The sequence below is a fragment of the Ahaetulla prasina genome, chromosome 16 (genome assembly GCF_028640845.1).
Source record: "Ahaetulla prasina isolate Xishuangbanna chromosome 16, ASM2864084v1, whole genome shotgun sequence".
Lineage (NCBI taxonomy): Eukaryota > Metazoa > Chordata > Lepidosauria > Squamata > Colubridae > Ahaetulla > Ahaetulla prasina.
This window is the reverse complement of record NC_080554.1, coordinates 5710967-5737984: the sequence shown is the minus strand read 5'-3', so window position 1 is coordinate 5737984 and position 27018 is coordinate 5710967. Positions and strand designations below refer to the sequence as shown.

Below are 27018 nucleotides of genomic sequence, written 5' to 3'. Positions count from 1 at the left end.
TCAATATCCAGTAGCTCAATTTGGGGGACAGGTTGCTTTAGTTTCATTTGAAAGATTTGCTTTCTACCTCGTTTTTTTTTTCCCCTTCTGATTGGGGGTTACAGGTGGAACAGTCTCAGCTTAGCAAGGAGAGGCAGGCCCTGGAGAATGCCTTGGCCAAAGCACAATTGTGCGAAGAGAGGGAACAGGAGAATAATCAGCTGCTCTCCCAACTCAAACTGCTGCAGGTAGAATATTTTTTCCCCAATTGCATTCATAGCTCTACTCCTTTTCTTCCCAAGAATTAATATTAGCCTGATGAATGTTCAGAGAAAACCAATTGCGTATCTGTCTTTTCTTGTCATTCAGGTCTGTTAAAAATTAACAAAACCTTTATGCCAGAGAAATTATTATTTGTTGTAATAACAACAAAACAGTTGAATGACCAAAAAAAAAAAAATCTTGTTTGCAAATGTGCAGCACTGTTAATGTTCTGATGAGATGTCTGTAGGTTTTATTCTACCACTGAAATGAAAATAAATAAATTATTATCTATCTATCTATCTATCTATCTATCTATCTATCTATCTATCTATCTATCTATCAGAAAGACAACCACCTCTTGAGGCAGCAACTGAAAGACACACAGGAGCAACTGAATCACACAGCCGATAGCTTAATTCATCCCGAGGAAGTTTCAGCACGTGTGAACGAACTCAAACAAAAGTTGCGGACTGGGACAGAAATCAGGTGCGATAAAATCAGGAGAGTCCTAAGTCCGTGGGTGTCAGACCTACCCCAGTCTGATCCCTTAGGGAAGGAAAACCCTCGACTCCCATTTGGTTGAAGTGAAAGGTACTTTTACTAAGAGATGGTTGTTGCAGTAATGTCAGGCGGAATCTGATTTTCCTGTGCATCAGTACAAAACTACGGTATTTCCTTCAGTCCCGTCCTTTCCCCCATGACAGGTCCAAATCTAGCCAATGTGATGTCCTCGGGGTGTTTTGGGAACCCTGAGGTATTTGGGCTGGTAATTTTCCATGCTCAGGGGAAACGGCCTTGAAGATGCCTTGAACCGGTTCCACGTTGATCTGCTTTTCTTCAGCTGTCATCCCTCTCTCCAAATTCCCACACAACAAAGCATACCGATGCATACAGTTTTACTGCCCATTTGTCGTCGTCCCCATCCCTCCTCCTAGTCCTTTGATGGCAGGACGCCAGCGTGGCGCCAAGCCGAAGATAGTGGACCTGACAATGGGAATGGAAGATACATCTGGAAAGACTTGAGTAATTTTAGTCCTAGGCAGCCCAATGAAGCTTCTAGGTGCGCTTACACTTGAGGAGAGGCATTTGAACATTTTGGATGTTTACTTTCTAAAATTCATGAAGGGTTTTTCCTGGGGAAATCGCGTCTCCGCCAAACTTTAGAAATGTGGCGGGTTTCCCCTTTTTGCCTTCCGCTTCTTCTTCATCCTCACTTTCCCCGATAGGACGTTTTTTATTTATTTTAGTTTATTGTTTAAATCTCCATAATCTTTTTTTTTTATTATTTGCTTCTTCTACAACAGGTGCCATAACTCGAAGGACGTATTAGGGAAGAGCCTGGCGGAGGTGCAGAAGCAGTTTGCCGAGATCTTAGCTCGTTCCCAGCAAGAAAACGAATCGGCCCAGGCCAGGGAGAGAGAGCTCCAGAAAGAGCTGGCTACTCAGCGAGCTGAGCTGGAAGAAGCCCAAGAAAAGTATAAACTGGCCTGCAACAGAGCTGCAGAAGCCAAAGTAAGATAGATAGATAGATAGATAGATAGATAGATAGATAGATAGATAGATAGATAGATAGATAGATAGATAGATAGATAGATAGATAGATAGATAGATAGAAAATTATAGCAAGTGGGAGGAAAGGTCATTCCGCATTTTGGCAGAAAACTTTCATAATACGTTGTTTTTATGGGGCACTTTTTCCTCAATTCTGCAACTAATATTCTGCAGAAAATATTTGGCTCATTCCTTAATCCTTAGGGTAAAGGTTCCCCTCGCACATACGTGCTAGTCGTTCCCGACTCTAGGGGGCGGTGCTCATCTCTGTTTCAAAGCCGAAGAGCCAGCGCTGTCCGAAGACATCTCCGTGGTCATGTGGCCGGCATGACTCAATGCCAAAGGCACACGGAACGCTGTTACCTTCCCACCAAAGGTGGTCCCTATTTTTTCTACTTGCATTTTTACGTGCTTTCGAAACTGCTAGGTTGGCAGAAGCTGGGACAAGTCACGGGAGCTCACCCCGTTACACAGCAGCACTAGGGATTCGAACCGCTGAGCTGCTGACCTTTCGATCAACAAGCTCAACGTCCTAGCCCCTGAGCCACCGCGTCCCTCTATCCTTAATCCTTACCGGCATCTAATTAAACAGAACTCTCTCTCTCTGTCTCATTATATTTGGCTGCTTTCCTATTTCCTTGTTCTTTAACTACGATTCTGAAGACTTTAAGGCGGGGGTCCCCAATCCCCGGTCGTGAGACCCTAAGAGTATATCTGAAGATCAGAGCTCCTCTATAAAAACAGCTGTTGAGTTATAATTTAAAAAATGACAACTATTACAATTATTAATACAGCAGGAAAAATTGTAAGTGAGTGGGAAGGAACGGGGCTGATGCATTTCATGTCATGTTTGTTTTAGTAAAATAAGACTTTCAACCTGTTCCTTCCCACTTCTCATTCCCCACCTTTTAAACTAAAAAAAAAATCCAAACTTTTTTTTTTATTTTTGCATCAGGGGGAATGCCTGATATTGACAAGATTCCTTATTAATGTCATTCACTGACTTTCCTTTGTTACTTGTATTTATCTAGATCCAGTCCTTAGTATCATTCGCCCTTTTGTGTCTTGCGTTTATCTAGATTAAATCCGAGAGGAGGCAGAACGAGGCTCGTGTCCAGCAGCTAGAGGGTGAAATCCAGCATCTCGTTGAAAAGCTGAAGAGCATGGAGGAAATTCAGGGCCTCACCGATCAACAGCTTCAAGAAGCTGATGAGGAGAAAGAACAAATCCTTGCCGAGCTGGAAGACTTGGAGAATACGGTGGGTATCTCCTCTTGAAGGTCTACTAAAGGTCTAAAAAAATATCTCAGCTGCTGGTTTGTTTTTTAGTGTAGATGCATTCAGTTGGAAAGATAGGATAGGATAGGATATAGGATAGGATAGGATAGAATAGGATAGGATAGGATAGGATAGGATAGGATAGGATAGGATAGGATAGAAATTAGGAATGGAATGGAATGGAATGGAAAGGAAAGGAAAGGAAAGGAAAAGAAAAAAAAAAGAAAAAAAAATATGGAATAGAAAAGAATAGAATAGAATAGAAATTAGGAATGGAATGGAAAGGAAAGGAAAGGAAAGGAAAGGAAAAAAGAAAAAAGAATAGAGAAGAAATATGGAATGGAATGGAATGGAAAGGAAAGGAAAAGAAAAGAAATTAGGAATAGAATAGAATAGAATAGAAATTAGGAATGGAATGGAATGGAAAGGAAAGGAAAGGAAAGGGAAGGGAAGGGAAGGGAAGGGAAGGGAAGGGAAGGGAAGGGAAAAAGAAAAAATAGAAAAGAAATTAGGAATGGAATGGAATGGAATGGAAAGGAAAGAAGAAAAGGAAAAGAAAAGAAAAGAAATTAGGAATAGAATAGAATAGAATAGAAATTAGGAATGGAATGGAATGGAAAGGAAAGGAAAGGAAAGGAAAGGAAAGGAAAGAATAGAAAAGAAATTAGGAATGGAATGGAATGGAAAGGAAATAAGAAAAGGAAAGGAAAAGAAAAGAAATTAGGAATGGAATGGAATGGAATGGAATGGAATAGAATAGAATAGAATAGAATAGAATAGAATAGAATAGAATAGAATAGAATAGAATAGAATAGAATAGAATAGAATAGAATAGAGCTGGAAGGAACCTTGGAGGACTATTATTTCAGACAGTGGCTGTCCAATCTCTTCTTGAAAACCTTCAGTAACGGAGCACCCACAACTTCTGGAGGCAAGCTGTCCCACTGATGAATTGTTTTCACTGTCAGGAAGTTTCTCTTTAGTTCCAGGTTTCTTCTGTCCTTGATTAGTTTCCATCCATCATTTCTTGTCCTGCCTTCTGGTGGTTTGGAGCCCCCTCCTCTTCTTTGTGGCAGCCCCTCAAATACTGGAATGTTGCTACCATGTCCCCCCCCCCCCACAGTCCTTCTTTTCTCTAGACTAGCCAGACCCAATTCCTGGAACCATTCTTCATGTGTTTTTGTCTCCAGGCCCTTAATCATTTTAATTGCTCTTCTTTGCACTCCCCCATCCCAAATTGAATCCTGGTTATTTTATTGTAGCTTTCAGCGCTTTGTTTTGCTTTGCTCAAATCCGTTGAGTGCACTTTTGTGGGTCTTTCCAGAAAAAGGCAGAAGACGCGAGGGCACAGCTGCAGTTCCACAGCCTCAGCAAAGAGCTGAAGGCGTTAAAAGAAGCCATTTCCGCTTCCGATAAACAGGCCACAGCCCAACTCTGCGCAGCCAAAGACCAGCTCCAGTCGCTTCATGGGACTGTATTCAAAATCAATTGGGAACGTTCCGAGGTACGGTGCTGCAGAAACTCCCCGCTCAAAATGGTGACAACCAAATCCTCATTGCTTACGGAAAGGAAACCTGTGTTTGAGACCTGTAGCTAAGCAAACTTTATCATTATATTTTATCATTTATTGTTATAAGAAAGGTAAAGGTTCCCCTCACACTTAGGTGCTTGTCGTTCCCAACTCTGGGGGGCGGTGCTTATCTCTGTTTCAAAGCCGAAGAGCCAGCGTTGTCCGGAGACGTCTCCGTGGTCATGTGGCCGGCATGACTCAATGCCAAAGGCGCACAGAACACTGTTCCCTTCCCACCAAAGCTGGTCCCTATTTAAAAAAAAAAAAGTTTTATTTCCATTTTCCAACAACATATTTAATGTAGTCTCTTATTCAACATTAATCATTAACTTTCATTTGTTACTTATTCGGGCCTGCTCAGCTACCATTTCCTTCCTTAACAGAACCTTTCCTTTTCCCTTCTCTACCTTCTTCTACTCTCTCCATCACTTTTCTACTTCCTCTCCTCCTTCCCCACTCCTCTCTTCTTCCACCCTTTCTAACTCTCTCTCTTTCCCCTTTCGTCTTCCTCACCTTTCCCCGTCTTCTTTTCTACTTGCATTTTTTACCTGCTTTCGAACTGCTAGGTTGGCAGAAGCTAGGGCAAGTCACAGGAGCTCACCCCGTTATGCGCCATTAGGGATTCCAACTGCCGACCTTTCGATTGACAAGCTCAGCATCTTAGCCACCGAGCCACCGTGTCCCTTTTACCATTATATATAAACTTTATTTATATTAATGCTGGTGAATCCAGCAAGAGGTAGAAAGAGATTCCAAAGAACGGTAGCACTGAACACTGAGAGAGCATTGAAAGTCTGTACAGCTGCTGTTTTGTAAATTAGTTGAATGCACAATCCCATCTGCAAAACGCTACTCCAAACTGATCTGGCCTTTCTTCCCACTGTCCATTTCCCCCCCAACTGAAGGAGCTTCAGGAGGCAGAAAAATTCTGCATGCAGGCCACTCAAGCGGCTAAGGATCTGGCCAGAGCAGAGACAGAAATAGGACTTCTGCAGAAGCTTCTCAGAGAAAAGGAGGCGCAGGTATGTTATGTTTGCATGTTCCTTTTCATAGTGGAGCCCTGGTGGCTAAGAAGCGGTATTGCAGGCAAACTCTGCCGACAGTCTGGAATTCGATCCTGACAAAAGATAAAGTTGACTCAGCCTTCCACCCTTCCGAGGTGGGTAAAATGAGGAGCCAGATTGTTGGGGTCAATAGGCTGACTCTGTAAACCACTTAGAGAGGACTGTGATGCGCTACGGGGTGGCATACAGGTAGTCTTCGGCTTACGACCAACATTGAGCCCAAAATTTCTGTTGCTAACTGAGACATTTGTTGAGTGAGTTTTGCCCTATTTCTTGCCACGGTTGTTAAGTGAATCACTGGAGCGGTTAAGTTAGTCACACGGTTGTTAAAACGAATCTGTCAAACCCGCATTGAGTTGGCTTGTCAGAAGGTCGCAAAAGGCGATAAAATGAGCCCGGGACACTGCAACCCGTCATAAATATGAGTCAGTTGCCAAGCTCCTGAATTTTGATCACGTGACCACAGGGCTGCTGTGAAAAACGATCCTAAGTCACTTTTTTTTCAGTGTTGTTATAACTTCGAATGGTCACTAAACAAACTGTTGAAAGTCGAAGTGCTATTACTATTGACCTAAAGACTGGAGTGAAAGATGCCCGAGATGGAGGAGGTACAATGTCGAATTTGGGGCCTCCCAAAGTCCTTTAAAATTGAAAATTCGGTGTCAAAATATCTCTGGAAGATTTAGGAAGATCCCACGCCATCATTTGGCTGGATCCATCATGTCTTCTCTGCCCAGGGAGAGGACTCAAGATACTGTCTTCGACCCCTGTGATCCTTCTTGGTTTTACGTGGGATCGGGGCAGTGGTGTGGCTTGGTGGGTGTGGCAGGGGAAGGATACTGCAAAATCTCCATTCCCACCCCACTCCAGGGGAAGGATACTGCAAAATCTCCATTCCCACACTACTTGGGCCAGCAGGAGGTGGTATTTGCCAGTTCTCCAAACTATTCAAAATCTCCACTACCAGTTCTCCGAACTATTCAAAATTTCTGCTACCGGTTCTCTAGAACCTGTCGGAACCTGCTGGATTTCACCCCTGGATCAGGGTGGATTTGATTTAAATGCAGTCGATTTAAATCATGATTTAAATCCCTAGTAAAAAAGGCTTGATTTAAATCAATTCAATTTAAATCATAATTTTTAAAGAGGAACTGTCATCTCTGTCCCACAGCGGCTCCTCCTCTGACCTGCTGTTGACTCACCGACAATCCCAAATATCGCAGAATATATAGCCTCCTCATTCTGCAAAACTAAGCTACATTTCATGCTGAATAAACTAAATCGTTAATGTATCTTAAATAGAAAACTATCTTTGGATAGATTTTTACTCCCAAAGCCTTATATTAAAATAAATTTGATAAAAATAAAAAAAAAATCTGATTTAAATAAAAAAAATCAATTTAAATAAAACAAACCCCACTTTTTAGATTATTTTTTTTTAAAAAGCCATTGATTTTTATCCACCCTGCTTGGGATTCAAATCTATCCACCAATTTTTGACAGCATGTCAAAATTGGTCAGATCGATAGATGTGAAGGAGTTGGTATGGGGCACCCTCAAAAGCAAACATTTTCCACCCAAAATAAAATAATAATAATAATAATAGAGTTGGAAGTGACCTTGGAGGCCTTCTAGTCCAACCCCCTGCCCAGGCAGGAAACCCTACACCATTTCACACAAATGGTTATCCAACATTTTCTTAAAAACTTCCAATGTTGGAGCATTCACAGCTTCTGCAGGCAAGTTGTTCCACTTATTGATTGTTCTAACTGTCAGGAAATTTCTCCTTAGTTCTAGGTTGCTTCTCTCCTTGATTAAGTTTCCATTCATTGCTTCTTGTCCTGCCCTCAGGTGCTTTGGAGAATAGCTTGACTCCCTCTTCTTTGTGGCAACCCCTGAGATATTGGAACACTGCTATCATGTCTCCCCTAGTCCTTCTTTTTCATTAAACTAGACATACCCAGTTCCTGCAACCGTTCTTCATATGTTTCAGCCTCCAGTCTCCTAATCATCTTTGTTGCTCTTCTCTGCCCTCTTTCTAGAGTCTCAACATCTTTTTTACATTCAACCAAAATTGAATGCCGTATTCCAAGTGTGGCCTTACCAAGGCCTTATAAAGTGGTATTAACACTTCACGTGATCTTGATTCCATCCCTTTGCTTTTCAACATTGCAGCTGGAATTGGAAAAGAATGATGCCGAGGTGGCGGCTTCGCATTTTCAAAAGGAAGAGTGGGAGAAGTTGAACGGGCTTCTGAAGTGGCAGAAAGCAGAAACGGACCGACTCCACCGAGCCTTAGATCAGGCTAAAAACGGTTTGTTACTTTACTCTTCACTTTTTAGCAAACGTGGATGAACTTGCACTCTTCCACGAAAGAAGTGGCGCCGACAGAATAGCTAACACGCTGAAAACAATAAGACAACCCGACGCTTAAAAAAACCCACTGAATTTTTAAATTTTCTTGTAGGCAACAGGGCTGAAATTGAAAGCATACTGGGGGAAATCGAAGAGCTCCGACGTACCATCTCTCAGCAGAACGATACCATCGCTAGCTTCGTGGCTCCACTCCAGCAGAGTCAGCATCTCCTTTTTGTGCCGTCGTCATCCCAGGTATGAAAACCATCACATCGTCTGCCTCGAAAGAAACTTCAATTCAAATCAGGCCGTGTTGTTTATAGGGCTGCCCCCTTGTTTTCATTAAAAAAATATATATATCTGGAGTTAAAGATAAAGGTAAAGATTCCCCTCGCACATACGTGCTGGTCGTTCCCAACTCTAGGAGACGGTGTTCATCTCCATTTCAAAGCCAAAGAGCCAGCCCTGTTCGAAGACATCTCCGTGGTCATGTGACCAGCATGACTCAACGCCAAAGGTGGTCCCTATTTTTCTACTTGCATTTTTTACCTGCTTTCAAACTGCTGGGTTGGCAGAAGCTGGGACAAGGAACGGGAGCTCACCCTGTTAGGCGGCACCAGGGATTCGAACTGCTGAACTGCTGACCTTTCGATCGACAAGCTCGGTGTCTCTTAGCCACGGAACCACCCCTCATAATTGTACAATAGGTGTCTTTCTGACTGTTGCAAGCTATTTTTCCCCCACGATCTGAAGTAATAGCTTTTACTCTCTTATTTTGGCCTGAAATGCTCTCATTACACTGGGGCCCTTCCCTCTGGGGAATATTTGTCTCAACTCAAGTTGGTTATTTGTTGTTATTTATCTTCCTTTTCCAAGGCGTCTACTCCAGCGTCTCAGAGCACCAAAGATTCGGGCATTATCTTACAGTGTCCCGTGTCAACACCCATCGTCAAACAGGACAGGAAGCTGACCGAAAGCAAGAAAGCACATTATCCTACATCAAGAGAGTGCTGCGCGCACAACTCAGGCCCAGCTGGCTTGCAGGAACCCTCCTCCGGCAGTAAGTCAGTTCAGCTATCTATCTTGCAAGTTACTTTCTAGAGGAGTGAGGGTTAACCTTTTTGCCGTCACATGCGGAAAGTGGGGGAAGCGTGGGGGGGGGGTCACACACGTGCATGGCCACACCCATAATTCAATGTGCCCCGACACCCCCCCATGCATGCGCACGTGACACACACACATACACACCCCATGCGACCCCCACTTTTGGCACACAATGGGCCAAGTAGGCCTGTTTTTCACTCTACCCAGGCTCCAGAGGCTTTCTAGGAGCCCGGGGAGGGCAAAAACAACCCCCCTCCCCCCAAGAGGCAGGAAACAGCCCGTTTCCCGACTTCCGGTGGGCCTAAAAAGCCCAAAAATCAGCTGGCCACACGCACATACACGCTGGAGCTGAGCTAGGGCAACGCTCACGTGCCCACAGATATGGCTCTACGTGCAATCTGTGGCATGTGTGCCATAGATTCGCCATCACGGTTCTCGGGAAAGCTGGCAGATTATTTGCCCAGGCGTAGCTGTTTGCTCCTAGGAGGGAGATGGGTGCTTTTCAAATTTGATAAATAACTAAAAGGTCATAATTTCTCCTTGCTACGTCCAGTATGTTACTAGGAACCAGTTGAAGGCAAAGACTGGGAATGCCTCAGCAAGCTTTTTGATTGTAACCCTGACTGTAAAGGGCATTTTATTCATACGATTAGCATTCAAAGTGACGAACACCCTGCATTTCAGATAGTCCTCGACTTAACAGTTCGTTTAGTTGTTTAATTGTTCAAGGTTGCAACGGCTCTGAAAAATGACTTACGTCCGTTTTTCCACACTTACGGCCTTTGCGCCATGCCCATGATCATATGATCAAAATTCTGACGCTTGGCAACTGTTTCATATTTATGACCGTTGCTGTGTCCTGGGTGGTGGTGGTCACGGGATTCCCTTTTGCGATCTTCTGACCACCAAAGTCAACGGGGAAGCCAGATTTCACTTAACGACCGGGTTACTAACTTATTCAACCGCAGTGATTCGCTTTAAACACCGTGGAAAGAGAGGTCGTAAAATGGGGGCAAAACTCACTTAACAAATGCCTCCCTTAACAACAGAAATGTTGGGCTCGGTTGTGGTTGTAAATCGAGGACTACCTGGATAAACCAGGCAGCTCAAAACCCAATAACAATTCCTTTGTACCCATCAGCTCCGAAGTAATGTTGCACACACTGTTTCTTTTTCTGAAAGTGCCCTTCTTCGCTCTTCGTGTCTTTGTGTTCTACAAAACGTTTCTTATCCAAGCCCTCCAGTGTTTTAACTGCCATTCTGTCCACTGTGTCTCACCCTAAGGGCACCAAGGTGACAGTGAAACCCTCCCCAGCGCTGCTTCTTGCGTTCTGCCTCCTGGATCCATCATTTATACCCTGCTGCCAGATGGCAACCCGGTACCCCAGGGGACAGTGCTGTATGGCCTTCAACCTCCCTCCACGCAAGCCAATGGAGGCCCAGTTGCTCCCACATCCGTGGTCTACGGCTCACCTCCCACCGGAGTCCAGCTGCATTATGGTCCTCTTCCTGCTAACTATTCGGTGCCGTTGGTTCCCCTGGGCATCCTTCATTGCAACATCCCCGACCACCGTAACTTGGTAAGAGGCTACATAATCGGGTTTTGAAACGGAACTCATTATCGATAGAGGAGAAACTCATTCTCTTATGAGTTGAGAAACTCATTCTCAAACTCATTCTCAGTCTCTTACTCATTATGTTTGTGGCTGAGAGATGGGAGCCATCAGTGTAGCCGAACCCCTTTCATCCATTCTATCCATCAGTAATCTAGAAATGATGCATACACGGTGGCTCAGGGGCTAGGACGTTGAGCTTGTCGATCGAAAGGTTGGCAGCTCAGCGGTTCGAATCCCTAGTGCTGCCATGTAACGGGGTGAGCTCCTGTTACTTGTCCCAGCTTCTGCCAACCTAGCAGTTTCGAAAGCACGTAAAAATGCAAGTAGAAAAAATAGGGACCACCTTTGGTGGGAAGGTAACAGCGTTCCGTGCGCCTTTGGCGTTGAGTCATGCCGGCCACATGACCACGGAGACGTCTTCGGACAGCGCTGCCTCTTCGGCTTTGAAACGGAGATGAGCACCGCCCTCTAGAATCGGCAACGACTAGCACATATGTGCGAGGGGAACCTTTACCTTTACCTTTAGGCTACCGCATGACCGCACGATAAGGATAGTGACAAATGTATTGAGCCATTTTGCTCTAGGCAGAGCATAGAATAATAGTTGGAAGGGAGCTTGGAGGTTTTTCTAGTCCAACCCCCTGCTCAAACAGGACACCCCAAAACAGGTGCGAGAGTGGGCGGGTGGTGGATGGATGGATGATAGGATAGATAACTGGTTCGGTTCTGCAACCCAGCAAGACAGACACAGACTTCAGAGGATAATTAGAACTGCAGGAAAAATAATTGCTACCAACCTGCCTTCCATTGAGGACCTCTATGCTGCATGAGTCAAAAAGAGGGCTGTGAAAATATTTACAGACCCCTCACATCCTGGATATAAACTGTTTCAACTCCTACCCTCAAAACGACGCTATAGAGCACTGCACACCAGAACAACTAGACACAAGGACAGTTTTTTCCCGAACGCCATCACTCTGCTAAACAAATAATTCCTTCAACACTGTCAAACTATTTACTAAATCTTCACTACTATTAATCTTCTCATGACTGTAACTTGCTGCTTGTATCCTTATGATTTATATTGATTGTTTCCTGATTGCTTATGTGTACCCTATGACTATCATTAAGTTTTGTACCTTATGATTCTTGATGAAGGTATCTTTTCTTTTATGTACACTGAGAGCATATGCATCAAGACAAATTCCTTGTGTGTCCAATCACACTTGGCCAATACAAAATTCTATTCTTTTCCAGAAGGAAGGGAAGGAGGGAGGGAGGGAGAGAGAGAGAGAGAGATGGTTCTCCATTCTATTTTTGAAAGCCTCTAGTGACAAAGCACCCACAATTTCTGAAAGCAAATTTTCCTTAATTCCAGGTTGCTTCTCTCCTTCATTAGTTTCCATCCGTTTTTTCTTGTCCTGCCTTTTGATGCTTTGGAAAATAGTTTTGACTACTTCTTTGGCAGCCCCTTAAGTACTGAATCCCCTGATTGGATCGGGAGACAGAGAGACTCTAATAATGATGCACCTGATCTCCATCTTTTGCAGGAAAATGATATCTTGAGGCTAGAAGACAGCATAGAGACCTTGAGGTCTCAGCGACACAAAGGTGGGTCCTCCAGAACTTCTCGTGAACCTAATAAAGAGATGGAAGAACTGAACCAGGGCATACAGGACTTGTTGAAGGAGAAAGAAGAGCTGGAATACCAAGTCGCAGAGCTGCAGCGGGTAGCCCAGAAGAGAAGTAAACGCAAGTGAGCAAGCTCTATAGCAAAACTTTCAACAACAACGATAAAATCTATGCTGAGATTTTCCTCTGGGTGGAATGTCGTGGCCTCTGTGGCTCAGACTGGTAAGACAGTCTGTTATTAACAGCAGCTGCCTGCAATTACTGCAGGTTCAAGCCCCACCAGGCCCAAGGTTGACTCAGCCTTCCATCCTTTATAAGGTAGGTAAAATGAGGACCCAGATTGTTGGGGGCAATAAAAGTTGACTTTGTATATAATATACAAATGGATGAAGACTATTGCTTGACATAGTGTAAGCCGCCCTGAGTCTTCGGAGAAGGGCGGGATATAAATGCACATTTAAAAAAAAAATTTTTTAGCCCATTCAGCAAGAAAGAACTAGGAGACACCGTTTAGCGAGTTTTTCCTGTCAAGCTCCTGTGATGTATGGAGCAAGCCATGTTTTCTCGTCTGGATGACTTTATCTATTTCATACTATTATTTATTAAATGAATGACTTCCCTTTCCTTTCCTTTGTTTACCTTAAATTGGTGTTTAAGGGATAGGGTCAATTTAGCTAAGGACGACGGCAGAAAATCAATGGCATTTTTTGGTACCTGTCTCCATTCCTTCCTTCCTTCCTCTCTGCTTTAGAGATTTGATCGAAGGGCGTGGGGACGCCCTCACTGCAGACCTGGAATTGGAGAATTCGATCCAGTGCCACGAAAGTATCATGGATGAAATTGAATGTGTGGAGAAGACACTTCTGAAGCGACGGGCAGAACTCAGAGAGGCAGACTGTCTTCTGGCCGAAGCTGAAACCGAGCTCGAAAATACTCGAGGAAAGGTAATGTTAATGTGTTGATTTAAAATACCTGCTAGTGACGTCTCGTGGTTGTTTGTCCTATATCGTCTCAGCCCTTCCAAGAGCTGAGTAACAGAATTATTGTTCTTTGACCAGTCACAAAAGAAGAATTTAATTATTCTTCTTTGACCAGTCATAGAAGAAGAATTTAATTATTCTTTTTTTTTTCTTCTTACCTGCGAGTTGGCCAATCGCTCGCCCGGTAACAACACTCTGTTCTGATCTCCCCTCCTGCTCAATCTTCTTGTGTGGCCGTCCCGACTTTGGCAGCATCTAATGGCTGCCTTTCCTTGTCGTTGGGTCAAAGGCTGGGTACCGGTGCTGCAGGGAATTTGCAACTTCCCTGTTCGCGCAGGCCGGTGCCTTCTTTCTTCGCTGTCCCTCCAGGACAGCTATGGTCCATTGAGGACCCCCAAATCGACCAGAATTTTGACGCTCTTCCCAGAGTTCCCGGGTTCGCATCGTCTTATCGTGACACTGGCCATGCCCCGACCTAGAATTATTCTTCTTTGACCAGTCATAGCCAGTGATGGGCTGCTGCCGGTTCGGACCGGTTCAGGCAAACCGCACCCATGCTATCACGTCCTATATCACTGACCTTTTCCGGATCGAGCACCCAAAGCACACGCGTGCACCCGAACCCCCAAAATTCAATGTGCATGCACCCTCTGCGCATGTCCCCCGCCCCTGTGGGTGCCCATGCAGCTCTCCTGCATGGGACCCACCCCACGCGCAGCCACTGCACATGCCCTGCCCCCGTGCATGCGCGTGCCCCCCCCATGCACCCTGTGCATGCATGGCATAGACCCAACGCCCAGATAGCCGGCATGGGGCACGCGCACATGCGCGGCGGAGCTGAATTGGGGGCGATGGCTCGCGTGTCCACAGAGAGGTCATCGCCCTCACGGTCCTATATAATCACCAGCTTTTTTATTTATTATTATTTTATTATTTATTGAATTTTTATACCGCCCTTCTCCCGAAGGACTCAGGGCGGTGTACAGCCGGAGATAAAATACAAAATATGTACAATTAAAACAAATTAAAACAAAGCAAAATTACAAAACGGCTAATGATTAAAATTAAATTTAAAATATTTAAGAATATTAATAAAACCCCAATTTAAAATCAAACTATTATGCCAGTCCCGCTTGAATAAATAAGTATGTTTTTAGCTCACGACGGAAGGTCCGAAGATCAGGCACTTTTCGATGCCACACGCATGTGCACGCTCAAGTTTTCAGTTCTGGGCAAACTGGTTGTTACAGTATGTTACGGCCACCTCTGGTTATAGCGCTTTTGTTTTCTGCTTCTAGACCAAAGAGACTATTCAGAAATACAACACCGCTAAGCAACACTTGTCTCGTACCGAGAAAGAAGCTGAGGAGCTTGAACGACGGACTCGGGAGATGGCCGTAAGGCTCGTGAAAGCAGATCAGGAGCTCAGGTGAACCTAAGCGACTTCGAAGAGCACGCTCTTCACCCCAACATAACAGGGCCAGATGGCGGCTCAGGAGATTGCGAACATACAGTCATAAAAGAGTTCTTGCTTCTAATTTAACTAACAGCCTTGTTTGCTTTTACGGGCGTGTAGCAGTTGCTCTGGGAGCAGAATTGGTATGTCAGGCAGCTTGTATATGCACTCCCAGCTTTCTTAACCTGCAATCGATTTAATGGCTTTAATCATCGGCTGCCCTTCTCCGTATTTACTCAACTTTCATTATTATTTAAGTATACTCCTGACTTCAGCACCCATTTAGCCGTTTTATTATAAACCTCTCCGTGAGCCTCTCGAAATCGGGAGAACAGCATCCCTTAAACCAAACAGCAAATTCGGGTTTCCGAACACGGATCGTCCAAAATCCAAAACAAGATTGCTCATGCCCTCAAGCAGAATGTGAAATCCCCTGGGTTACCGATGCTTTCTCGGCAGAAGTGCAAAGAAGGATTAAAATACGGAAAGGAGAATAAAAAGATGGGCTCAAACCCACTTCCTAAGGTCCACTCAGGAAAAGAAAGAGATAAAAGCTGAAAAATTATTTGGTTGCATGTATGTGTTTCATAGGGATGCGGTGGCTCAGCAGCTGAGACGCTGAGCTTGTCGATCGAATGGTCGGCAGTTCAGCAGTTCGAATCCCTAGTGCCGCGTAATGGGATGAGCTCCTGTTAATTGTCCCAGCTTCTGCCAACCTAGCAGTTTGAAAGCATGTAAAAAATGCAAGTGGAGAAATAGGGACCACCTTTGGTGAGAAGGTAACAGTGTTCCATGCGCCTTTGGTATTGAGTCATGCCGGCCACATGACCACGGAGACGTCTTTGGACAGCGCTGGCTCTTCGGCTTTGAAACGGAGATGAGCACCGCCCCCTAGAATCGGGAACGACTAGCACGTATGTGCGAGGGGAACCTTTACCTTTAATGTATTTCATGGATCGTAGAGTTTGCCTATTGGACATTTAAGTTTAGCTCATGAATTAAAAAAAATAAAACCCCCAAAAGAACCAATTTTCACAGGCGAGCAATCAAGAGATTTTTGATGGTTTCCTTTCAGGTTACTTCAAGCAAACGCCCAGGATTTGGAACAGCACAAGATGGAACAAGAAGGAATTCTGAAAGAAATCAACCAAATCGTATCAGCAAAAGATTCTGAATTTCAAGTCTTGAGCCAGAAGATAGAAATATTGACCGAAAGGTATTTTTTTAGACTGGCACATCTGATGGACATCAAACCTCCTGGGTAGATGGTGTTCATCTTCTTTCTCTTTTTTTTACTTTTCTCCATAATCTCCAATGTGTCTTTCTCTAAAAATTCCTTTTAAGACATCACGGGCACCTATAATATTGTACCTTTTGGGAGAAGGTTGACAGCCAATTTGAGCTTGAACCATTTTGGCAAATATGCTGGGCTTGTTTCACCGAAGGGCCGCTGGATATACCTTTCTTCCTCCAAAATATACCTTTCTTCCCCCAAAATAAATACCGTACTTTTCGGAGTATAAGACGCACTTCCCCCTCTCCCTCACTAAATGAAGGTGGAAATGTTGGTGCGTCTCGTACACCAAATACGTGCAATTTTGGCCTCCCGAAATCCCGCCCCGCGGGTCCTGTTTTCACCAAAAACAGACCCGTTTTTCACAAAAACGGGGCCTGCAGAGATTTGGGAGGCCTATAGAGTGCTCCTGGGGGCTGGGGAGGGCAAAAACGCAACACATGGGGGGTTTGGGAGAGCAAAAACGGGCCCATTTTTTGTGAAAATGGGCCCCTTTTCACACAAATGGCATTTTTGCTCTCCCCAGCCCCCAGGAGTACTCTGCAGGCCCCGTTTTTCACAAAAACGGGACGCACAGAGGGTTTGGGAGGCCTGCAGAGTGCTCCTGGGGGCCAGGGAGGGCAAACACTTTTTTTTTCTTGTTTACCTCTTCAAAATCTTGGTGCGTCTTATACTCCAGTGCGTCTTATAGTACCGAAAAATACGCTACATCCCAATTCCATTCTTTTCCAGCCTTCAGAAGCTGCAAACAGATATCCACGTGGCAGAAGGCAATGAAGACCACCACCTCCACATCCTGAAAGAAGCAGAGAACATCCTCCTGAGCAAAAAGCACGATCTAGAGAGATTAAAAGATCAGGTGGGTGGATCCCGATCCCGATCCACATTTTTCAGAGATGGGAATGCACTGAGCTAACAGTTGGATGCCGCCATATAGAAAACGATGTTGGGACTGGAAAAGGCTGGCTTAATGACCAGAGGAGTTTATTATCCACAAGATATTAGTGTAACTATTCCTAGTATTTAAATTTACAAAGAGCCACGCAGTCTTACCGCTATCTGGCCAGCAGCTCAGCCAATGAGCTGGTTAAGTTTTGGAAAGTCACGAATTAACAAGGGCGCTCCTGTGCACCCACTGAAAGTGTTTAACCATCTTGCCACCCAGGGCAGATAAAAAAAAAAAAAATAAGGACAGAGCTTGGATTGCCATGAAGTCTGATAAATAGAAAGATTTTATTATTATTATTATTTTGCATTTATATCCCACCCTTCTCCGAAGACTCAGGGCGGCTTACACTATGTCAAGCAATAGTCTTCATCCATTTGTATATTATATACAAAGTCAACTTATTGCCCCCAACAATCTGGGTCCTCATTTTACCTACCTTGTTTCTACAACTGAATGATTTCTTGTTTTGGCAGACCGCCGTTCAGCAACAAGAGTTACACCTGGTGGACAGATTACTCGACCAAAAAAGGAATGAGCTACATCTCCTCCAAGACAGCATTGCTGAGAAAAATGCCAACTTTGCAGAAGCTCTCGGGAACGGAGAGGCAGAGATAACTGAAAAACGGCAACTAATAAAGGTGTTTTTATTTCCAGTCGCATTACAGCTTTTTTTTTTTTTGAGCCGTGCTTTTTTCAATTGCTGAAAAGTTTTGTTCGGAAAGTCTCCGTCGGGTTTTGTCATTCGGACGATTTTGTTGTTTTAATCCGCTCCCGTTTTGAGAATTGTTTTAATTCAGCGTTCCTCATTCAGGAAGCAAAGATACCGTCAGGTGTGCTTGTTGCCCTGGAGCAAGGACTAAATCTGAATGGAGCTGCTTCTCTATGGAGATTCTCAATCATCGTGTCCAACCCACCTCGACCCCATGGACAACATTCCTCCAGTCCTTCCTGTCCTCTACCATCCCCTGGAGTCCATTTAAGCTCACGCCGACTGCTTCAGTGACTCCATCCAGCCACTTAGTTCTCTGCCTTCTTCTTTTGCCGTCCATCATTCCCAGCATGAGGCTCTTCTCCAGAGAGTCCTTCCTTCTCATTAGGTGGCCAAAGTATCTAAGTTTCCTCTTCAGGATCTGGCCTTCTAAAGAGCAGTCAGGGTTGATCTCCTCTAGGACTGACTGATTGGATCGCCTTACAGTCCAAGGGACTCGCAGGAGTCTTCTCCAGCACCAGAGTTCAAAGGCCTCAATTCTTTGGCGCTCAGCCTTTCTTATGGTCCAACTTTCACAGCCATCCATTGCAACTGGGAAAACCAGAGCCTTGTCTATACGCACTTTTGTTGGCAGGGTGATGTCTCTGCTTATTAGTACGCTGTCTAGATTTGCCATGGCTTTCCTCCCCAGGAGTAAGCGTCTTTGATTTTGGAGCCCAGGAAAATAAAATCTGTTACTACCTCCATTTCTTCCTCATCTATTTGCCAGAAATTGAGAGGACCGGATGTTATGATCTTAGTTTTATTAATGTGTTAAAGTTTTCTTTCATCCAACCGTAGTTGTCTTTACAAAAAAAAATAGGGTTAGGGTTTTTTGAGAAGGAAGAAGAAGATCTTTTGCTTCTCATCCAAGAATCTTTATCAGTTGTCACAACTGATGAAGCTTCTTGGATGAGATGTGAAACTACTTCTTCCTCAAAAAAAAAAAAAACAGTCCAGTTGCTTTTTTTAAAAAAAGCACTTTGAAAACAATGGAGCTGCTTGCTTGCACATTTTGCAACAAACCCTTCAATTCTTTCTTCATCCTTTTCCTAGGAAATGAAAGCTTTTCTAGAAGACCTGAGTGTTCAGAAGGGAGAACTCAATGCCCAGCTAAGCGAGAAAAGATCTCAGCTTTCTCTCGTAATGCAGAATATCCGAAAAGAAGAAACCAAGCTACAGGATATCCTGGGGCTGATAAAGAAGCATAAGACAGGTTTGGCTCAAAAAACAAACAAACAAACCCCAAAACCCTGTAACTGTTGTGTCCCACTCCTCCTCTGACGGCCGGGTCTGGAAAGTCTGTATCAAGCATGGCCACGAAGCCTCTGCAGCTTTGCCAAAGTCCTGTCAGAGTTCTCAGGGCAGGCAGGAATCCAAGGTGTGACTTCAGCAATCCAAATTAGACTTTGCCTGACTCAAAGAATGCCAGAAAGCAGATCCTTTATATAGGCCATGGGGTGTGGCTCCATGACTCAGCACTTATCCAGGCCTGTCCCTCCCTTCCTTTTGCTGACGTCGCCTCTCCATTCTCCGGAAGCATGGATCTGTCCACCCTCCAGCTGCCGGCAATTCTAGCTCGTGACTGGCTTCATGCTCATCATACTCACATGCTGTGGGGGGGGGGAGGTTTATTTGCTCAAGTTTGTCCGGGCATGGTGCCAGGACTGGGGGCTGGAGGCATGCCAGGCCCTTTGTCTGCACTATCAGTCTCTGGCTGAGATAACAGGAGATGAGAGGGGCCCAGCTGCGGAGAGAGGGGTGGGCGAGGCACAACAGTAGCTTTCTATATACCTGCCAATATTTACATGAATGCCCTCATCTGCCCTTCATTAGAACTAAAGCACATGCTGGAAACGGCACATCTGGGAAAAGAGGAGGTCGAAAACCTGAAGTTTCAGCATAACCAAAAGACGAACGAGTTGGAAAAAATTGAAAGGTTGCTTCTAGAGGTAAAAGAAACACACTTTTCTTTTAGTTACTAACTAAACACACTAGTTAAGGTTCAGCTTAGGAGTCCCTGCCTTGAGCTTCTTGCAGATACATTGATGAATCTCACTTTTTCTAAATAAAGAGAAAGTCGCACCTCCGCTAATACAGGCAGGGCAAGCTACGGTATATAAACAGGGATCGATCCCCACACTTGCAGTAGCGCTGATGGTGTTACCTTGCTGGGTAATGAAATGTCTGCAAGTGAACACATTTCTAAGGAGAGCACCGACGCATGACTTTGTGTTTCCCAGTTTATAATGTTTGTTTATATTTGGGTGAGGTGTTTATTATCTTATGATTTTGATTTTTAGTTACTCAGGATCGTGGGAATGGGCAAGCATACAAATGAAGTAAATAATAATAAGAACAACAACTATTATTATTATTATTATTTACTTTATTCATTAAACATGAAACTCAGTCAACTTAACATTCAAAAAGGCATCACAAATACCATTGATTGGTGCTAATGGTTGAAACGGGTTGCTGCCAACGTCCTAGGTATCAACCAAGTACCTTATTATTATTATTAATTATTATTATTATTTTATCCTTGCTGCCCTATTATGCAGCAATGAGGGTGCAGTGAACATCATCATCATCTTTTAACGACCCCATAATCCCTTGCACAGGGTGGAGTTTGAGTAACTGAACAGAGCTAGCAGAGTGTTTACTGGCCGGATGCCTTTCCTGTCACCAATACGAAGTTTTGTTCAGCAGATATATTCTCATTGTGCCCCGAGAGAGAAATATCTGCCTCTACCCAGGTTCGAACTAACAGCCTCCTGATTGTGAAGCGAGCGCTCCACCTCTAGGCACACCGTATCACTCTTAACGAAGGTGCAGTGATGGGGGAGTTAAATTTTGGGGCAGCTGTCTTTATGCAGATTTTTTTTTAAAACCCCAGGAGAAGCTGGAACTGGAGAATCTCCAGCAAGCATCCCAACGCCAGCGAGGGGAGGTCGAGCACCAGAGGCAGCTTCTCCAGGAGGCTCAGCAGGAAGCCGAGCGGCTGACTTCTCAGCTCCACCTTCTGCAAAACCACGTCAAGGCTCTGAGCGATGAGAAGCGACAGCTGGAAGCCAGCTGCGAAAGCCTAGAGGAGAAATTCACCCAAAGCAAAAGGTGAAGACGGCGATTGGGAAAGGGGCGTTTTCTTAAATGGCTGACCTTAGCAAATACAAAATCCCAAAAGAGGTTGTTTTATAGGAACGTACTTACCGTATTTTTCGGAGTATAAGACGTACCTTTTTCCCGCAAAAAAGAGGGTGAGGTGAAAATCTGGATCTGGCTTATACTCCGAATGTAGCCCTGCCCAGCTTCTTCAGTTTCAGAGACTGAAAAAAGCATCAGAAATGAAACCCCCAAACGGAGCTTCAGAAAAAAAGACCCCAAATAGAGCTCTAGAAAAGCAGCCCCCAAATAGAGCTTCAGAAATGAGGCTCCCAAACAGAGCTTCAGAAAAAAAGCCCCCAATAGAGCTTCAGAAAAGAGGCTCCCAAACAGAGCTTCAGAAAAGAAGCCCCCAAACAGAGCTTCAGAAAAAAAGCCCCCAAAAAGAGCTTCAGAAAAGGCAACTGGACTTCGTGTTTTTTCCTTGAAGACGTTTCGCTTCTCGTCCCAAGAAGTTCTTCTTCAGAGTTGAAGAAGCTTCTTGGACGAGAAGCGAAACGTCTTCAAAGAAAAAACAAAAATCCCGTTGCCTTTTGAAAAAGCACCTTCGGGACAAGCATGGATGTTGAGAGTCTCCATAGACATCTGTGACATGAATGTGTGGCTTTTTCTTTTGGCAGAACCTTAGCCTCTACGGAAGATAACAATAAAACTATTCTCGCCAGCAAGGAAAAATCCGTTTTGGATTTCCAAAAACTGCAGCTTGAAATCGATCAGCTTCACAACCAGAAAATAGTTCTGAACAAGGACGTCGCTGAGCTACAGAAGCATTTGCATGGTACGGGAAACTTTCCCAAATCTCTTTTTTTTTTAATCATCTTTATTATTTCCATATAGATGAGTGTCTTTTTGCAGGATAAAACTCCGTCAAGATTGCGATCTTTTTAATCCAATCACCTCCCGCGCGCCTTTCTGTTTCTCTTGGTGCTTTCTTGATCTTTTCCTCAAAATATTGTAATTATTTTCCCCTTTAGGAAAAAAGGAGGAATTGGAGGTGTTGAAGACGGAACTGAACAATTCCAGGCATTACCTTCAGCTGTTGGAGCAGGTGAGTTTCGGTTAGATTTTGTTGTGTCTGCGCCCTCCGAGCCAGCCCTGCTGCCAGAAAGTGACTCGGAGCCGAGCCTGCTGCCAGAAAGTGACTTGGAAAGTGAGGGGGAAGGGCTGTCAGGACTTACCTCGGGAGCACTGGCTTCCCTGGCTCAGCTCCAGGAGCCAGAGGCAGGCCAGGTGGAGGAGATAACGGGGCCTCCTTCTCTTGACTCTTTCCCCCCGCCAGGCCACGCCTCCAGACCCGGCTGATGGCAATCAGGCCTGGCTGGACCCTAGGTTTCGTAGGCAGGAGAGGAGGGAACAACAGAAGCAGGGGTGGGGCAGGCCTAGCAAGTGCTGAGTCATGGAGCCACACCCCACAGGATATAAAAGGCAGCGAGAGCTGGTGTGCCTCTTTGTAACAGGCAAATCCATTGATTGACTAGAGCTGAAGTTTGTGACTCACCAGCATCATGGAAGATAACGAGGGGTCTTGGCAGACGCTGGCTCTTTTGCCGCCAGAGCTGATAGTGCCAGCTAATTAAGCCATCATTCGGACGGAGGCAGAGGAGGGCAGAACAGATTTACTGTTCCGTGTTAAGGATGGGGAAAGGTACTGCAGCCAAGAGCCACATGTTCCCCCCCACACTTCCAAGGATGCAAAGTCGGGGCAACGATATACCTCAGCCAAAATCAGACTGCAACCTGCTACAATAAGGTGTGATTTTCTACAGGACATTAAAAAGGGCGAAGTCTATTTGCAATTTTTCTCCTGTGAGCTGCATCCAGATTTATCTGTAGCAACGGTCTACTTAGTAGGTTCCTGAGATATCCCCACCAAAGAGGTTGATCTGCAGCAGTTAACAAGCATCTTAAATCTTTCTCTTGCAACGGTTCCTATATTATTAAATCTGTCATCCGCACCTCTATAACTGTCTGGTTTGGTTCTACAACCCAACAAGACAGACAGAGACTTCAGAGGATCATTAGAACTGCAGAAAAAACAACTGCTACCAACCTGCCTTCCATGGAGGACCTGTCTACTGCACGAGTCAAAAAGAGGGCTGTGAAAATATCTACAGACCCCTCACATCCTGGACATAAATTGTTTCAACTCCTACCCTCAAAATGACGCTATAGAGCACTGCACACCAGAACAACTGGACACAAGAACAGTTTTTTCCCAAACGCCATCACTCTGTTAAACAAATAATTCCCTCAACACCGTCAAACTATTTACTAAATCTGCACTACTATTAATCTTCTCATCGTTCCCAACATCACCCATCTCCTTCCATGTATGACTGTAACTTTGCTGCTTGTATTCTTACCATTTATATTGATATTGTTTCCTGATTGCTTATTTGTACCCTATGACTATCATTAAGTGTTGTACCTTATGATTCTTGATGAACGTATCTTTTCTTTTATGTACACTGAGAGCGGATGGACCAAAGACAAATTCCTTGTGTGGTCCAATCACACTTGGCCAATAAAGAATTCTATTCTATTCTATTTGCTCTGGAACGGCAGGACGTGAAAGAGGCCGCAAAGGAAAAGGAGGATCTGCTCCGAGAACAGAAGGTCCTCAAAGACACCCTCCACGAATCTTCCAGGAAGTGCAAGGAGGCCCAAGAAGCCCGAAGGGAAAAGGAAAACCGGCTACACCAACTCCACAAGGAGCTTGAGGAACAGGAGCTGAAACAGGCCAAACAAGAGAAGGTACGTTCATCTTTTTTTTCCCCATTTTGTGTTTGACTGATCCGCTGGCTGAATTCTTCCTTTTGAAAATGATCAAGTGGGGTGGGGGGGGAATGGAAAAGTTGATTCAGAAGGTAGGAGAAGCCATACTGGATCTCAGGATCAGTGATTCAGTAGCCTCTATGTACAAACGGAGGCTAGTCTCTGAGCCCAGTTGTTTAGCGTTTACAGGAGTTTGCTTATTATTTATTTAATCCGTACTCCGCCTTTTATTATTTTACAAATAACTCGAGGCAGAAAACATACTCCACGCACCTTCCTTAACCCTATTTTCCCCACAACAACAACTCTGTGAGGTGGGTTGGGCTGAGAGAGAGAGAGGCGGGGGGGGGACTGCTCCAAAGTCACCCAGCTGGCTTTCATGACTACTAAATCAAGACTTGAACTCAGGGTTTCCTGCTTTCTAGCCTGGTGCCTTCACTATTAGACCAAACTAGACCTAAAGCCTTGATGGTGAACCTATGGCATGCAGACCCCTCTGTGGGGCCCACGTGTGTCGTCGCCAGCTGGTCTTCAGCGGCGCCGGAAAACGGCCCCAAAATGGGCAAAAACAGCCAAAAAACAGGCAGGGTTTGGGTCTTTTTCTGGGCCATTTTCAGGCCATTTTTGGGGCCATTTTCAGCCCAAAAAAAAACCAGGCCCAAAATGGTCTGAAAACAGCCCCAAATGGCCAAAAACAGACATGCGTGCACCGGCCAGCTGGCCTTCAGGTTTCCAGTGCTCCAGTGCGTGCAAAGACCAGTTGGTATGTGCCGGAAACCCAAAGACCGGCCAGCTGGACTTCAAGTTTCCGGCACTCTGGCATTTACACGTGCATGCACGTTCCAGTTTTGGCACTTGGTGCCGAAAAGGTTCGCCATCACCGACCTAAAGAATTAAAGAGAAATATTTTAAAAGAAAACAGGTCAGATTTAAAAAAAAAAAATTAGGATTCCTGTTATGCAAAATACATTGGAGCAGGGGGAGACTTCAGACCAGGCAAGAAACCAGACCACTCACCTGTCGTGTCCCACTCCCCCTCCGACGACCGGGTCTAGGAAGTCCGTATCAAGCGTGGCAACGAAGCCTCTGCAGCTTTGCCAAATTCCTTCCAGGTTTCTCAGGGCAGGCAGGAGTCCAAGTTGTGACTTCAGCAAACTAGATGAGACTTTGCTTGACTCAAGGTTGGAATGCCAAAAGCAGGTCCTTTATATAGGCTGTGGGGTGTGGCTCCATGACTCAGCATTTATCCAGGCCTGCCCCTCCCTTCCTTCTGCTGGCGTCACCTCTCAGATCTCCGGAAGCGAGGATCCTCCCACTTTGAATTCTCTTCAGCTGTCTCTACTGTTGGCATCTGGGAAAGGGAGAGGCATCTGGGAAAGGGAGGGGTCAGAGGGAGCAGGTCCGGGTAATTGCACCACTTGGCTGACTTCCTGCTCTGATGGCTGCGTGGAAGGAACACAAACTGTATGAGTGAGCTGTCTTGGGCTTATCTGTTCGCTCCTGACATCCTCTCCAGGCATGGGGCTGGGGGCTGGAGGCATGACAGGCCGTTCATCTTCATTATCAGACTCCGAGTCTGATAACAGGCCCAGGAGGAGATGGGAGGGCCCCGGCTGAGGAGGACGAGGCACAACATCACCTCTTACCCCAAGCTAGCTTAACTCTTACTTGGTGGCTTTCATCTCTAGGTCCTTCAACAGCTCAGAGAAGAGGTCCAGCACGAAGAAAAAAAGCTGACCGAGTACGCGGGCAAACTGAAGCATCAGAAGCAGCGGCTGGAGCAAGAACTGGAAGAGCAGCAGGGCCAGCTGACACAAGCCGTAGCCAAGGTCCAAGAGATGGAAGAACGGATCCGGAAGCTGCAGAAGGGAGAATCCCACGTTTCAGCTCTTGAAGGGAAACTCCGCAAAGCCTGTGAGTTGCATTGGAAACCGGGAAACGTGGATGTGTTTTCATGAGAAATGCGTTTCCATGGAGAAAGGAAATCAGCATGGTACAGCAGTGGCCAAAATTGTTTGGGGAAAGTGTATTTTTGAGGTTTGATGGCTAATAACACCACTTTTTTGGGGGAGGGGGAGTTTCAAGATAATCCTATTCCACTGCTGGAATGGCCTGGGAATAGCCCTTGTTAGTCAGAAGTGACCCAGCAACAAAACCCAGTTAATAGAAGCCATCATTCAATCTTGGTTTCTCATTAGAACAGCTGCAAAACTCAAAGACTTGGTTCACTCCATGGGAAGACGTTGTAGAATAGAATAGAATAGAATAGAATAGAAATTTTTTATTGGCCAAGTGTGATTGGACACACAAGGAATTCGTCTTGGTGCATATGCTCTCGGTGTACATAAAAGAAAAGATGTAAGGCCGTAATTCATGCTAAAGGTTACCCAACTAAGTATTCACTGACATGGGGATAATTTTTGAAGATCTCGTTTTTTCTAGGGTGATCATTTTTGTATATCTCATTTTGTCTACGTGTTTCACTTTTCTTCTTTATACCATAACTGCTATTCTAATAGCAAACCCTTCATAAAAGTTATTGCATTACATTCTTGATTAAATTATCTTTCCAGTGATATATAATTTTATGGTACTAATCCCCCCAAAAAGGTGGTGTTATTAGCTAGTTTTAGAAAATACACTTTTCCCAAAAGGTTTCCACAATTTTGGCCACTACTGTATTGCAGCTAAAGATGAGGGGAGAGCAAAATTCAAACCCCAAACTCACTGGGCAACTAGTTGTTTACAGTTTAATTGGGAGTTTTATCCACTAAAAAACATTCCCTTTGTAGCTTCTTGTTAAATACTCTGAGCTGTCTGCAAAGAGACTAGCATTAGATATCATGAATTTCGCAGGATCCAATCTGAATCGATCACCGAGACTCAAAGGTTTATTCTTCCAAGCTTTTGGGCTCGTACTGAAACTTCTCCCTCCCAGAATATGTTCATTGGGTTCTTCTACACATTGTATTTTCATGGTTGCTGGTTTGTGTGTAGCTTTTATTTGTTTAATTAGGGTGCGGATGACTGGCTATGAAGTTGTTAATTGTTTTTTACTTGTGACGCCGTGCCCTCGGCTCTTAAATACCTGATAGGCTGATGCAGTGGTGAAATGCAAAAAAAATTTTCCTACCGGTTCTGTGGGCGTGGCTTGGTGGGCGTTGGTGGCTTGGTGGGTCATGTGACTGGGTGGGTGTGGTCAACTTATTTTAAAAAACTTTTAAAAGCATTTTTTACTA

The 27018-nt window shown here is 44.8% G+C and overlaps 1 protein-coding gene across 4 annotated transcripts in view; it reads left to right on the top strand.

The window, feature by feature from the left end:
- The window catches only part of CNTRL (centriolin), a 50419-nt gene that overhangs the window by 18195 nt on the left and 5206 nt on the right, over positions 1-27018 (top strand). For 3 of the 4 annotated variants that reach the window (XM_058159065.1, XM_058159066.1, XM_058159068.1), the window contains 23 exons: positions 105-227; positions 587-729; positions 1548-1755; positions 2874-3053; positions 4396-4575; positions 5547-5663; positions 7881-8019; positions 8173-8315; positions 8937-9120; positions 10449-10744; positions 12331-12536; positions 13164-13356; positions 14691-14821; positions 15924-16064; positions 16875-17001; positions 17565-17729; positions 18896-19055; positions 19676-19791; positions 20739-20956; positions 21625-21782; positions 21979-22052; positions 23570-23758; positions 25468-25693. In XM_058159065.1, the coding sequence (XP_058015048.1) occupies positions 105-227; positions 587-729; positions 1548-1755; positions 2874-3053; positions 4396-4575; positions 5547-5663; positions 7881-8019; positions 8173-8315; positions 8937-9120; positions 10449-10744; positions 12331-12536; positions 13164-13356; positions 14691-14821; positions 15924-16064; positions 16875-17001; positions 17565-17729; positions 18896-19055; positions 19676-19791; positions 20739-20956; positions 21625-21782; positions 21979-22052; positions 23570-23758; positions 25468-25693 (3817 nt within the window). The remainder of the gene's footprint in view (positions 1-104; positions 228-586; positions 730-1547; positions 1756-2873; positions 3054-4395; positions 4576-5546; positions 5664-7880; positions 8020-8172; positions 8316-8936; positions 9121-10448; positions 10745-12330; positions 12537-13163; positions 13357-14690; positions 14822-15923; positions 16065-16874; positions 17002-17564; positions 17730-18895; positions 19056-19675; positions 19792-20738; positions 20957-21624; positions 21783-21978; positions 22053-23569; positions 23759-25467; positions 25694-27018) is intronic. The other variant, XM_058159067.1, reaches the window with a different exon arrangement.